This window comes from Eubalaena glacialis, chromosome 7 (genome assembly GCF_028564815.1).
Source record: "Eubalaena glacialis isolate mEubGla1 chromosome 7, mEubGla1.1.hap2.+ XY, whole genome shotgun sequence".
NCBI classification, from domain to species: Eukaryota; Metazoa; Chordata; class Mammalia; order Artiodactyla; family Balaenidae; genus Eubalaena; species Eubalaena glacialis.
Genome location: NC_083722.1, coordinates 45,098,329 through 45,114,124, shown reverse-complemented (window position 1 = coordinate 45,114,124; position 15,796 = coordinate 45,098,329). Strand labels below are relative to the sequence as shown.

Genomic DNA, 15,796 nt, shown 5'->3' with positions numbered 1-15,796 from the left:
AACAAAACAATCCAAAATCTATGGGATACTGCAAAAGCAGCTCTAAGAGGGAAGTTTATAGTGATATAAATCTACCTCAAGAAACAAGAAAAATCTCAAAACAATTTAACCTTACACTTAAAGGAAGTAGAAAAAGAAAAACAAACAAAACTCAATTAGTAGAAAGAAAGAAATAATAAAAATCAGAGCAAAAATAAATGAAATAGAGACTAACTAAAAAATTAGAAAAGATCAATGAAACTAAGAACTGGTTCTTTGAAAATATAAACAAAATTGACAAACCTCTAGCCAGACTCATCAAGATAGAAAGAGAGGACCCAAATAAATAAAATATTAAAGAAAAGAGGAAAAGTTACAACGTCACAGAAATACAAAGGATCATAAGTGATTACTACAAACAATTATACACCAATAAAATGGACAACGTAGAAAGAATGGATAAATTTCTAGAAATGTACAATCTCCCAAGACCGAATCAGGAAAAAATAGAAAATGTGAACAGACCAATTATCAGTATTAAAATTGAATCAGTAATCAAAAATCTCCCAGCAAACAAATGTCCAGGACCTGATGGCAACACAGGTGAACTCTACCAAAGATTTAAAGAAGACCTAAAACCTATCCTTCTCAAACTACTCCAAATAACTGAAGAGGAAGGAATCTTTCTGAACTCATTCAATGAGGCCAGCATTACCATGATAGCAAAACAAGACAAAGACACCACAAATAAAAAAAAAAAATCAGTGATGAACACAGATACAAATATCCTCAACAAAATATTAGCAAAACAAATTCAACAATACAGTAAAAGGAGCATACACTATGATCAAATGGGATTTACCCCAGACATGCAAGGATGCTTCAGTATCTGCAAATCAATTAATGTGATGTGCAACTAACAAAGAATAAAAATCGTATGATCATCTCAGTAGATACTGAAAAAGCTTTTGACAAAATTCAACAACGATTTATGATAAAAACGCTCAACAAAGAGGGTATAGAAGGAATATACCTCAACATAATAAAGGCCCGATATGACAAACCTACAGCCAACATCATACTTAACAGTGAAAAGCTGAAAGCATTTCCTTTAAGATCAGGAACAAGAAAAGAACGTCCACTCTCGCCACTTTCATTGTACATAGAATTGGAAGTCCTAGCCACAGCAATCAGACAAAAAAAAGAAATAAAAGGAATTCAAATTGTAAAGGAAGAAGTAAAACTGTCACTGTTGACAGATGACATGATACATATACAGAAAATCCTAAAGATGCCACTGAAAAACTGTTAGAACTAACAAATGAATCCAGTAAAGTTGTGGAATACAAGATTAATATACAGAAATCTATTGCATTTCTATACACTAACAATGAACTATCAGAAAGAGAAATTAAGAAAACAATCTCACTTACAATTGCATCCATAAGAATAAAATACCTAAGAGAGTAAATCTAACCAAGTAGGTAAAAGACCTGTACTCAGAAAACTATAAGACACTGATGAAAGAAACTAAAGATGACACAAACAAATGGAATGATAAAGCATGCTGATGGAGTGGAAGAATTAATATTGTTAAAATGACCATACTACCTAAGGCAATTTACAGAGTCAAAGCAATCTCTATCAAAATACCAATGGCATTTTTCACAGCACTAAAACAAATAATTCTAAAGTTTGTATGGAAACACAAAAGATCCCAAATAGCCAAAACAATCTTTAAAAAGTAAAACAAAACTGGAGGTATCGTGCTCCCTGATTTCAAGCTATATTACAAAGCTACAGTCATCAAAACAGTATGGTACTGGCACAAAAGCAGATATATAGATCAATGGGACAGAATAGAGCATCCAGAAATAAACCCACACTTATGTGGTCAATTAATCTAAAACAAAGGTTTCAAGAATATACAATGTGGAAAATATAGCCTCTTCAATAAGTGGTGTTCAGAAAACTGGACAGGTACATGCAAAAGAATCAAACTGGACTACTTTCTCACACCATGCACAAAAATAAACTCAAAATGGAATAAGACTTAAATGTAAAACCTGAAACCATAAAACTCCAGGAAGAAAACATAGGCAGTACATTCTTTGATGTTGGTCTTAGCAATATTTTTTTGAATATGTCTCCTCAAGCAAGGGAAACAAAAGCAAAAATAAACAAATGTGACATTAAACTTAAAAGCTTTTGCACAACAAAGGAAACTATCAAGAAAACAAAAAGGTAACTTACTGAATGGAAGAAGATATTTTAACAATATAGCTGATAAAGGTTAATATCCAAAATATACAAAGAATTCACACAATTCAACATCACAAAAACAAACAAACAACCAGATTAAAAAATGAAAAGACAAGCTGAATAGACGTGCTTCCAAAGAAGACATACGGATGGCCAACAGGCACATGAAAAGATGCTCAACATCACTATTCATCAGGGAAATGCATATCAAAACCACAAGGAGACATCACCTCATACTTGTCAAAATGGCTACTATTAAAAAGACAAGTAACAAGTGTTGGTGAGGATGTGCAGAAAAGGGAGTCCTTGTGCACTCCTGATGGGATTATAAGTTGGTGCCGTCACTATGGAAAACAGTATGGAGATTCCTCAATAAATTAAAAATAGAACTTCCATCATCCAGCAACTTAACTTCTGGGTAGTCACCTGAAGAAAGCAAAAACACTAATTTGAAAAGATATATGCATTCCAATGTTTATTGCAGCATTATTTACCTTAATCTAGATATGGAAGCAACCTAAGTATCCATTGAGAGAGGAATGAATAAAGAAGATACGGTGTGTATGTATATATATACACAATGGAATATTACTCAGCCACTGCCATTTGCAACAACACAAATGGATCTAGAGGGTATTATGCTAAGTGAAATAAGTCAAACAGAGAAAAACAAATATGGTGTGATCTTATTTACATGTGCAATCTAAAATAACAAAACTAACAAAAAAAATAAAATGAAAACAGACTCACAGATACAGAGAACAAACACCTGTTTGCCAAAAGGCAGGGGGCAGGAGGTGGGTGAAATAGGTAAAGGGGATTAAGAGATAACAAATAAGTCATGGGGATGTGATTAAGGAATATAGTCAATAATGTTGTAGTAACTTTCTATGGGAACAGATGGTTACTAGACATTGTGGTGATCATTTCATAATATATGCAAATGCCAAATCATTATGTAGGACTCCTGAAACTAACCTAATATTGTACGTCAACTATATTACAATTAAAAAGAAAAAAAAGAACAAGCACCTTGAATCAGTAACTTAAACTTCCACCTTAAGAAACTAGATGTGAAGAGCAAACTAAACCCTAAGCAAGCAGAAGGAAGGAAATAATAAAAATTGTTAATTGATAATAATAAAGAGTAATTAAAGAAATAAGGAATAGAAAAACAATAGAGAAAAAAACAAAACCAAAAGTTATTTGAAAAGATCAACAAAATTGACAAACCTGTACTTAAACGATCAAAAAAAAAATAGATTTAAATGGGTAAAATCAAGAATGAAAGAGGATATCATAACCAATCTTTAGAAATGAAAAGGACTATAAGGGAACACTATGAACAACTGTATGCATCAATTAGATAACAGATGAAATGGACAAATTTCTAGAAAACAGGAATTACCACAACTGTCTAAAGAATTAGAAAATTTGAATAGATCTACAACAAGTAGAGAATGAATCAGCAATTTTAAAACACCCCACAAAGAGAAGCCTATACCTAGACAGATCACTGGTAAATTCTAGCAGATGTTTTTAAAAAATTAACATCAATTTTCACAACTTCTTCCCAAAAACAGAAGAAGAGACACTTCTCAATTCACTATAATGAGACCCATGTTACCCTGATACCAAAACCAGACAACGACATCATAGGAAAACTACAGACTAATATCCCTTACCAATAAACACAATCCTCCACAAAAGACTAGCAAATCAAATGCAGCAACATATTAAAAGGATCATACAATACAGCCAAGGGGGATTTATCCCAGGAATATCCCAACAAGGTTGGTTTAACATCCAAAACTCAATTAATGTAACACACCATATTAATAAAATAAAGGACAAAGCCCTATGATCTTTTCAAAAGGTGCAGAAAAAGCACAAAATCCAACACCCTTTCATGATGAAAATGCTCAACTAAAATTAGAAAGAGATTTCCTCAGTCTGGTAAAGGGCATCTACAAAAACCCCACAGCTAACATCATATGTCTTGGTAAAAAAAGACTGAATGCTTTCCCCCTAAAATCAGGAACAAGACAAGCATGTCCACTATTGCCACTTCTATTCAACACTGTACTGGAGATCCTAGCCTGGGAAAATAGGCAAAAATAAATAAAAAGCCTCCAGATTGAAAAGTAAGGATTACTTCTTTATAAGAGACATAATCTCCTAAGGAATCCACTAAAAACTATTAGAATAAATGATTTTGTAAGGGTGCAGGATACCAGATCAATATACAAAAATCAATTGGATTTCTATACACTAGCAATGAACATTTCAAAAATGAAACAAAGAAAACAACTCCACTTACAATGACATTAAAGAATAAAATAGTTAGGTATAAATTTAACAAAAGTACACAATTTTGTTGAAAAAAAATTAAAGATCTGAAGAAACGGAAAAAATTTCCATGTTCATGGATCAGAAGACTTAATATTAAGATAGCAATACTCCCCAAATTGATCCACATAGTCTTCATAATCCTAAACCTGAACCTCAGCTGGTTTATTGGTAGAAACTGACAAGTTGATCCTAAAACTCATAAAATGCAAGGAACCCAGAAAAGCCAAAATAATCTTGAAAAAGAAGAACAAAGTGAGAAGATTCACACTTCTCAATTTCAAATCTTATTACAAAACTACAGGAATCAATATTCAAGAGCACACAGTACCGACATAGGAGAGACACACAGCTCTAACTAACAAAATTGAGTCCATTTATGGTCAAATGACTTTTGACAAGAGTGAAAAAACAATTCAAAGGAAAAGAATAGCCATTTCAACAAATGATGCTGGGACAACTTGATATCCACATGCAAAAGAATGAAGTTGGGCCCCTACTTCACACCATACACAGAAATTAACTCAAAATGTAAATAGACCTAAACAGACCTAAATGTAAGGACCAAAACTATAAAACTCTTAGAGAAAAACCATAGGAGTAAATCTTCACGACCTTCCATTAGGCAAATCCTTTTTAGATCCGACAATAAAAACACAAGTAACAAAAGATAAAAACAGGGACTTCCCTGGTGACGCAGTGGTTAAAAATCCGCCTGCCAATGCAGGGGACACAGGTTAGAGTCCTGGTCCGGGAAGATCCCACATGCCATGGAGCAACTAAGCTGTGAGCCACAACTATTGAACCTGCACTCTAGAGCCTGCGAGCCACAGCTACTGAAGTCTGCGTGCCACAACTACTGAAGTCCTCGTGCCTAGAGCCTGAGCTCCGCAATGAGAAGCCTGCGCGCTGCAACAAAAAATAGCCCCCACTCGCTGCAACTAGAGAGAGCCTGTGCGCACCAGCAAAGACCCAACACAGCCAAAAATATAAATAAATAAATAAATAAAATGTTTTTTATATCTTATATCTTTATATCTTTATATCTTATATCTTTATATCTTATAGTGGACTTGTATCCAGAATATGGAAAGAATATGTAACACTCAACAATAAAAAGATAACTCAAATAAAAAACAGACAAAGGATATGAATAGATATTTCTCCAAAGAAAATATACAAATAATCAAATAGCACATGAAAAGATGTTCAACGTCATCAGTCACTAGGGAAATGAAAATCAAAACCACAATGAAGTATCACTTCACACCCACCAGGATGACTATATTCAAAAAAAAAAAAACAGACAGCAACAATTGCTGGAGAATGTGAAGCAACTAGAACCCTCCTCACACACTAGTGAGACGTACAATGGTGCAGGCACTCTGGAAGACAGTTTGGCAGTTCCTCGAAAGTTTAAAAACAGAATTACCCTATAACCTAGCAATCCCACTCCCAAGTATTATATATATCTGAAACAAATAAAAAGATATCCACACAAATATGTGTGTGCAAATATTCACTGCAGCATTATTCATAATAGCTAAAATGTAGAAATAACTCAATGTCCATCAACTATTGAATAGAGAAATGAATATAAAATGAAGTACTGATACATGCTACATATACAACATAGATGAAACTTGAAAATATTATGCTAAGTGAAAGAAGCCAGTAACAAAAGATCGCAAGTTATATGAAATGTCCACTTATATGAAATGTCCAGAATAGGCAAATTCACAGAGACAGAAAGCAGATTAGCTGTTGCCAAGGGATGACAGAGTGAGAAATCGAGAGGGACGACTACTGGGCACAGGTTTCTTTTTTAGGGTAACGAAAATGTTCTAAAATTAGATGGTGATGGTTGCACAACTCTATGACTATACTAAAAACCAACAAATTGTACGTTTTAAAAGAGTGAAGTTCAAGGTATGTAAATTCTATCTCAATAAGGCGATTATAAAAAATTATACTTGTGATCTCACTCATATGTGGAATCTAAAAAAGTCCAACTCAGAGAGTAAAGCAGTGGTTGCCAGGGGCTGGGCGGCAGAGCAGACAAGGGGATGCTGGTCACAGGGCACAAACGTCCAGTTATAAGAGGAATAAGCTCTAGGGATCTCACGTACAGCTACTATGAGAGTTGATTCTAAAGGTTCTCACCACAACAACAAAATGGTAATGATGTGAGGTGAAGGATGTGTTAACCAACCTTATTGTGGTAAACATTTCACAACATATACGTGTATCATCACACTGTGCACTTAAAGTGACACAACATTAGTATGTCCATTATATCTCAATAAAGCTGGGGAAAAAAAACATACCATGCAATACTATTTACGTAAAGTTCAAAGACAGGCAGAATTACTTATGATATTAAAAGTCAGGATAGTGATTATCAGGAGGGAGACGGGGTTAGTAAATGGGAGGAGGCACAAGGCAGCACAGGGTGACAGCAATGTTCTCTTTAACCTTTGTGATACTTCACAGAGCTGGACAGTTATGATTTGTGCACTTTTCTATATATGTTATACTTCAATAAAAAAGTTTTTTAAAAAAAGAAACATTATGGTTTTTGCTTAAAAAAATGTACCTGATCTATTGAGACAATCTAGAGTAAAGAATAAATCTTCTCACAAACACTTTTTCTTGACCTAATAAAACCATAATTTCAACGGCGAAAAAAATTATTTTTAATACAAGAGGACAAATGGACTGTAACTGATATTAGCAATAACGGACTCACTAAGGATCAGCATTCTAAGCCAAGTGGAAAATGCAGGAGGTTTGGGTGAGACGGTTCTGCGACCAACACTTTTCTCTGCCCAGGTAGGTGTTACTCACAAACCTCACAGGGTTCAGAGAAGTGATACAAACTGTGGAAAGTGCCTTGCTGGCATATGACAGACACTCAATGTCCACCAAAGGTTTATTTACTTCCCTTCACACAATCTCCTTCCCCCAACGAAATAACCCACCCTGGTTCTTGCTGCAGTGGGCACATCCACTTCTCAGCAGGACAATGTCCTTCACCTACTCCAACTTCTACTTTTTTTACTTTATTTGGCCTCAAGACACCCATTCTAACACCCAAATAGAGTCCCAAGCCATCCTACTGCCATCTGACTGCTCTAAGTTTTCCAAACAGAATTTTTCTCCCTTCCCACTGCAGCACACTCACCTAAAAGACATAAATTCTATTTCCACCCACAATAATTATCCCTGTTAAATATGTGCCCAACATTTCTTCTATTTTGTTTAATGACTACATGTAACTCATTCAGATTTGTCTACAAAATTATACCTTAAAACGATTCAGATATTTTACCAACAACTGACTTCTAAAATAAAGTATTATCGCCCAAACCTCATTGTTGGAAATAAGTACTACCACTTCTCTGTTTTCTTTAGAACATTATTAGCTTTAAATTTTTGGCCTGGAAGATTCTGGTTAAAGATAAACTTTTATAAATTAAACCTTTTTGTGCTTTCATAAATCACATATTTAATACAGCAACTGAATAAATGTGCAGCTCTGGTACTAAGGAGCCTCTTTTCTTCTAGTTATGGAAGGGAGAGGTTCACTGTTGTGCAAAGCCAATAGCTATTGTTTCAGGTGGGTACTTAGGAAGAAAATGTAAAGAGAACAAACCCCACACATTAACACCAACACTTAAGGGAGGGACGAACGGTGATAACAATCGGGAATGACTTTAAAAATATACTTACAGCCTCAAACTGCAAATGGCTATCCTTTAAGAAACTCTGAATTTTGTCCTTGGGTAAAATACTGAATCGAAATCGAAGGAGATCCATTTCTTGTTGAATGAACCAGCGCCTAAGCTCTTCACTAAAATGGAGACAAGAAAATTATAAGTGAAAAGTCCACTGACTATTTTAAAAGTCCACTGATTATTAAATCCAAGAAATTTCTATGAAACAATATTCAAACATGAGCAAGATGCCAAAAGACTGAAGTTAAAAGCATCAAGTCCTCTATTATGATAAGAGTGTGAATACATATCACATGCCACAATCTCCCTGGGATAAGTAGAATATGGGGGAGAAAGGTGTTATGAACATAAAATTAAAAGAATTAAATACAGAATACTTCGAGCCTAGCTGCATTATTATCAAATAACATAAAACAGTGCACTTCTTTTTATGTAACTGCAAAATAGTCATTTACATCAGAAAATGGGGTATCCCTTCAGTCAATGCCAAATAAACATCAAAAGTTTTTAAAGGTAACTTTATCTCTGAATGGATTATGATCAGATAAACTATGCAAAGTAAACTTTGCTTACAGCTTTATAGTTTATAATTTCACAAAATTTAATATGCACTAGGATATCTCAATTTTTTAAGTCAACATACAACATTAATTTATAAGACAGATGGGCATTATTGTTGTTGTAAAATAATTATGCTACTTCATGTAAAATATGATTTAATTTTCTTTCCCCAAATGACTTTCACATTGTCAGCAATTCATTTACTGCATAAATTGCATAAACTGCATGTGATTTTTTACAAAAGAAAAACTCTGGAACTAAAGTTGGTCAATAATTTCTCAGTTATTATCTTGGGATAGTCACCAATTCAAGATTCCCATTTGATAAGCCTATTACCAAAAAGAAACAGAAAAGAAACATAATAATAAGTATGTAATTTAGCCAAAATTAATACAGGAAAAAAAGTTAAAAAAAAAAGCAACTAACTCCTTCTCCCTCTGAGTGGTGCTATTGACTTATAAGAAACCAACTACCAAAGAAAAGGTCTTAATCTAATGGGCACCAGCCCATACATGTCAACATCTAAAAACCTGTGCAGATTCAAGTATGTGTTTGATTCATTATTTCTTATAAATACTACCACTCTTTTTCTGGGGGAAAAAAATATCAAAAGTCCTTCCTAATGAAATCCCCTCTAATTTTAAATTCTAAATGAAGAGTCTCTCCCATAAAGTAAAAAGTGTTTTAACAGGCAAAACCTGCAAAAAAAATTTTTTTTTATTTTTTAGTAAACAACTTATTTCAAACAATTCTCTGCAACAGTGTTCCGCCCATGAGCCACTGGTTTCTGACGTTATTCTGGGATTTCCTATGATCAGTACAATACCTGTCAGCCCTCCTGGACCAGTTTACAACCCAAGATGTCAGACTTGACCATGGAGGACAAAGGTATACTCACGACTGGCAGTAAGCAAGGCGTAAAATAAAGTGAGAAATGTGATCTCTTCTTCGGGGTTCATATTCATCTTCCAAGTTTTCCTTAAAAACAATGGCACATGAAGAAAATAAATGCATCGGAACAGTAAAAGGTGTAAAGAAATACTGAGTCAGCATAAGCCAATGGTAAAGCAGGAGTTTCAATAACACAGATTTCATAATACGCTCCCCAGGGTGAGTACCATTTTACTTAGGTTAGCAATCAGATGAAACAGAACTGAACAACAATACCTCCTGTGTTTGGACCCCACTATTTTCTTCCTCTTCTTAACTTTCCTTCTCATCCAGCCTACACCCAGGCACTCACCTCTTCCACTACTTCTCACATCAACCCTCAACTGCTTTCACTTCAACCATTTGGCAAAACCTAGATTCTAAATAAATCCAAAGCTACACTTTGCAGTCCTGTTCCCAAATGCTGAGAACCTCTGGGAAAGACATATACAACTATAGGAATTTGGAACATTAAAAATTCACAGCCTCTAACCTCGACTGGACCTTTACCAACACCAAGGCATCTTTATTCAAGCTCAACAGTCAGAGCAAACACGTCCTGAGCGCTTCCAAGGTACCAGGCACTGTTATAAGCATTTTTAATCCATTAACCCATATAATCCTTTGAAAACCCCTATGAGGTGGGCACCACTATATCCCTATTTTAAAGATGACGAAACTGAGGCAGAAAGAAGTTATGTAATTTTGTTCAGGTCACAAAGCTTGTAAGCAGCAGAGCTGGGATCTGGCCCGTAACCATCTCTTTCCCCACGTCTTAGGAAAGCTGTTTCCATCTTCAGTAGGTGGCCAGTGCTCCCCGCCACACCACCTTCTTCTCTCTCATCACATGACCTCACCTACTTTATAGAAGATAAAGGCCCCCAGGCCGACTCCTTCAGCCCCAAGCTCCTGCCGCCACGTGCTGTACTGCCTTCCCTTCCATCTCTGTGGACAAATCTCTCTCCTTCCTCCTACATAAAGCTAATCCCTACACTGAAACCCCATGGCCCATCTGCTCTTGCCTCCTAAGGACCCTGACTTATCAAATGCTCTCTCAAAGTATCTTCAAGCTCCCTCCTCATCTTTCTCTTCTAGATCTTTCTGCTCAGCTTATAAACGTGTTCAAGTAACCGCTGTTGTGTGTGTATCTTCTCTTTTTCCCTCAATTTTTCCTACACTCAGACCTACTTCCCCCGTCTTTTCAGCTACACGTTAGAAGAGGATGTATTCCACATCAACCTCTCACTTCTCTCCTCCAAACACCGCCACTGTTCCAGCTTCTGCCTCTACCTACAAGGTTCCACCCCGCTGATAAATCCGATGATTCTATACAACTCATCTTATTGGTTCTAAGTGTCTGAAATTGTTCCACCATGAAGACAAGAGGTCTAGATTCAGATCTTGGCTGCACCGTTTTCCATCTTATGAGATTGGGCAAGTTACTAGCCTATCAATATCAGTTTCCTTGTCTATAAAGAGGGATGATGACAGAACCCACCCTCCTAAGACTGCTGTCTGGATTACATGAGTTAATATACGTGATGCACTTAGAACAGACTCTGGGACATGGTTAAGAATATGAATGTGTGCTGTTGTATCATTACCTGTGTATCATGATCATCAGTACTGAGACCCCAGCTTCCCTGGCTGCCAGGGTGGCTGATCTCCACCCCAAGGCAGCTCCTCCTCAATTGCCCTCCCAGACTTCCCCCATTCCACTCCACCTGAATGTTGTATTCCTCACATCCTGGCCTCCATCCCCCTCTCTTCTCACTCAAATGTTTCCCTGGGTGCCTCACCTACCCCTGATGATGCCAACCTTCCTCCTGAATGTGCACCCCCACCCCAGGGGTCCCCAAGTCCAGATCCGTGTGCACACCCTGCTGGCCTCAGACAGCTCCACAAGCACTTCAAAGTCATGTCGAGAACTAAACTCAGCGTCTTCCCTCTAAAAAGACTTGCCTCCCCTCCTGTATATCATCACCATCCAGCCAGCTGTCTCACCAGAAACCTGGGTGTCATTCAGAACTCCTCTCTCCCTTCTCTCTGCAGTCGCTAAGATCTTCCGATTCTACCCTCTCACTATCTCTCCAATCAGTCCTCTTCCCTCCATTCAATTCACTCTCGTCATCTCCAAGTTCCTAACTAGTTTTCCCCACCAAAGATGACCCTGTCCATCTGCTGTTGGCAGTCATCTTCCCAAAATAAAAATTGTATCACATCCACCAAGATTCGGTTCCAGCACCACCTCGTCTGGGAAGCCCTCCCAAACCTCCCCAACCTGAGCTAATTCTCTGTGCTCTTGGGAGTTCATCACCCTGTAATGCACAAAGCACATCTGGCAATGTCTGGAGACATGGACTGGGTAGAAGCCAGAGATGCCAGCGAGCCCCCTAAATGCACCAAGGAATCATCAGACCCCAAATGTCCACAGTCCCGAGGTCAAGAAACCCTGCGGCACTGTAGTCTGACTGCATGTCAATCACCCGTAGTGGACAGTAGATTCCTTCAGAAGAGTCTTTTTTAAAGCCCTATGCCTAATACAAGACCTTTCCCACAACTGATACCCAGTACATGAATATACACAAACCAAAGAAACATCTTTTTCCCTCTTTTACTTACTCTGTAGGAAAACTTAAGCTTCCGAAGCTCGGTCTCTAGCTTATTCTGGTACTGCTCACTTCCTTTCACATAGCTCACACCAAGATTCTCGACTGCTTTTAGCACTAGAAAAATTTTTAAAAACAGAAGAAATGTATAAAACATATAAATGCAAGATAATTTTAAAAAACTAAATCCAAGACAAATAAAATCTATGGCTACCAATTCCATAATTACTTGTTTATAAAAATGACAATATTTAAGCTTTATTTTCTGCAAGTACATTATATAGGTTATGTATGTTTACCAGAGGATAATTTCCACCATGTGCAGAAAATACCCACATCCCACAGCATAATCTCACACCAGGGATTCTCAATCAGAAGGGAGAGAGGGATGGGGGGAGATCACTGATGGACTGAGCACCACTGCTGAGGGATGCAGAAGTGTGTCTGCATGTGCAGTCCTCGTGTGGAGCTGTCTGTGAGACAGTCTGCTTCACTGACTCAGCACAGGCTCCTCAGAAAACAGCCCTTCCCTTCCTGATGAAATGGAAAAGGAGAAGACACAGCAGTGAAGAAGCAAACAAGCCACCGTGACTAGACGCTACACACTGGCCAAAGGTTCCTGAAGCCTCTGTCAACCCTTCCTCAGATGAATTCTTCTGCCATCGGTATGAAAAGAGACTTTTTTTTTTTTTTTTTTTTTGGCTGTGTTGGGTCTTCGTTTCTGTGCGAGGGCTTTCTCTAGTTGCGGCGAGCGGGGGCCACTCTTCATCGCGGTGCGCGGGCCTCTCACTATTGCAGCCTCTCTTGTTGCGGAGCACAGGCTTCAGACGCGCAGGCTCAGTAGTTGTGGCTCACGGGCCTAGTTGCTCCGCGGCATGTGGGATCTTTCCAGACCAGGGCTCAAACCCGTGTCCCCTGCATTGGCAGGCAGATTCTCAACCACTGCGCCACCAGGGAAGCCCGAAAAGAAACTTTTTTTAATCCAAGAACGAAAAACTTCTAAAATGAATCCTGAACATAAACCCACGTCCCCCAGGTACCTCCGTATTATGGTATCACGAACCAAACTCATTCTCTGCCCCTCAATCCCACTCCTCTTCCTGCCACCCCACCTCCATCCGCAGAATTTCTATCCACCAGATCATCCACACTGGAACTTCAGCCACCCCCACCTGTTCCACCACTCCTCATACCCAACAGTCACCAAACCCTGTCAGTTACACCTCCTTAGTATCCCTTCAATCTCTCCCTTCCTGTCACTGCCTTACCACCTCACCTCCTAAGTGCCAAACCCAAGGGACGCTTTTCAATCATCACCTTAATCTCAATGAGGCATATGACACTGCTAAGCTTCCCAGAACCCGTTCTCCCTTGCCTTCCCTTTCATTCAACAAACAGGTAATACAGATATTCTGTATTAGCAGTTCTCACCCTGCTCCTCTAAGAATGATTAACAGTATCTCACCTCTACTTCTGATCTTCCCACCAGGATATCGTGGAACATAAACTCTACAGATAGTGCTGTTATTTGTTTCCGTTTACACCTAACTTATTTCTTTCTTCCACCAACACACAGAAGTAGGTCCCCAGTAAAATTGCTACATCCTTCTTACACCCCAATATTACACCATTAGCTTGGCACAAAATGCCCTTGCTTACCCATACTTCTCCATCTACCCTGAACTTGTCACTGTTCCCTCCAATATGACACTCTCTCTCATGCCTCCAAGCCTTTGTACAGGCCATTATCCCAGCTTTCAAAAACCCTTCACTTCTTCTCTGTTGAGAAATTGCTACTCATCCTTCAAGGTCCAGATCACATTTCAATTTCTCTTAAGTTTTACTTAATCAGACTAGGACAATCACTCCCATCTCTATGTTTCAGTAGCACTATTAGTTACCTCTACTAGAGCACTTAAAATACTAAACTATAATTATTATTTTGGGCATCTGTCTCCATGTACTAGAATACAGCTTCAACAAAAATGAGAATTACATTATTCAGCTCAAAATCCCTACCACCTAGAATAAAGTGGCACTCAATAAACAGGCACTGTACAAGGAATAAATGAATGAATAGCAAAATCTCAACAGAAAACCCTCAGTAAATATTTGTTGAATGAAGGAAATAAATTACTCTAATTCATTCCCACAAAGTATAAGTGAGATTCTCAAGAATATATAAATTCTAATTCAAATCACTCACATTTAACTCTATCGATAGCCAAGTTTTCAAATTCTATCAAAGATATGTTTCCAGAAGGTGGCTGCAAGTAAAACTGAAGGCTATGTGGGTAGCAAGCATTCCTCTGGTCATCTGCCAACCTCAGTTTCCTCCGATTTCCTCCAAGAAACTGCATCTTGTTACCTTGGAAGGAAGCACATAAAATGGTTGAAATGATGGAAAGTGGAGCTTAAAAAAAAAACGGAAAAAAATAATTCCACATGTAAAGGGAAAAAAAACTGAGGTTGAAGAGCACGCACGAAGTGTTAACAGTAGTGTCCCTAAGTGATGTCTTCTGTATCTTCCAGACTTTCGACAATACACCTGTAACAATTGTGCAAAGGGGGTGGGGAGAGGTGTGCGCTGGAGGAGACGCAGGCAGTGGTCCTAGCCTCCTGCAACATCAACGGCAGGCGATGCTGCCTGCTCACTAGAGGTCTGTGTGCCTTCGCCCTTAGGTCTCTGCAGTCCCAAGAGTCAATTTAAGATTTCACACGGGCAGCAATCCTGAATTTGGAGGACAGCGCGGGAGATTCCGGCTAGATAAGAGACTCCATGGGCAGGGTCCAGTTACTCGCTTCCTCCCTTACATCCCCGGGAAACAGACAACTGTCTTTCAGGTCCCGTCTGTCGGAGCTCCTCTCAGGAGCGTCCACAGGTGCCTAGTGACACCCCGCTCCCGCCCTCCCGCCCCCCACGCAGTGCGGTCTGTCAGCCCCGGCACCGGCGGCTCTGCCCGGACAAGCCACCAATACTCGATACCCACCCTCTGCGCCCGTAGCCCCAAAGCGCTCTCCTCCTTCTCTGGACTCGCAAGCCTCAAAACCAGGATTACTGTCCGTCCCAAACCCGCGGGGTCTTCTCCTACCTCCAGTCACACCAGACGTGAAAACACACAAACCCCGGCAAGCGCTTTCCCCGAGTGGCGGGAGAGTTCATACAGGACCGGAAGCGGAAGTGGCTGGACCACCAAACCCGCCCCAGAGGTCCCGCCCACCTGCGCGGGCCCGCGCTTGCTCAGTGGGGCGCTCTGGGGGCCGCGGGATTTGTGTCCACTTTGTAAGCTGCAGTTCCTGTGCATGGAGCTGCGCTGTCTGGGGCGGTGGGCGGAGAGCGGGCCCGGTACTGGCTCCCCGCTAGGGACT

General features: G+C 39.0%; 1 protein-coding gene across 3 annotated transcripts in view; it reads right to left on the bottom strand.

The window, feature by feature from the left end:
* PRIM2 (DNA primase subunit 2) overlaps positions 1-15,585 on the bottom strand; it is a 287,537-nt gene extending 271,952 nt beyond the window's left edge. For 2 of the 3 annotated variants that reach the window (XM_061195198.1, XM_061195200.1), the window contains exons 1-5: positions 15,520-15,585; positions 14,634-14,795; positions 12,441-12,544; positions 9,787-9,866; positions 8,323-8,443 (exon numbers count right to left, since the gene is read on the bottom strand). In XM_061195198.1, the coding sequence (XP_061051181.1) occupies positions 8,323-8,443; positions 9,787-9,866; positions 12,441-12,544; positions 14,634-14,787 (459 nt within the window). In that variant the 5' untranslated portion in view covers positions 14,788-14,795; positions 15,520-15,585. The other variant, XM_061195199.1, reaches the window with a different exon arrangement.
* Between the last annotated feature and the right edge of the window lie 211 nt (positions 15,586-15,796).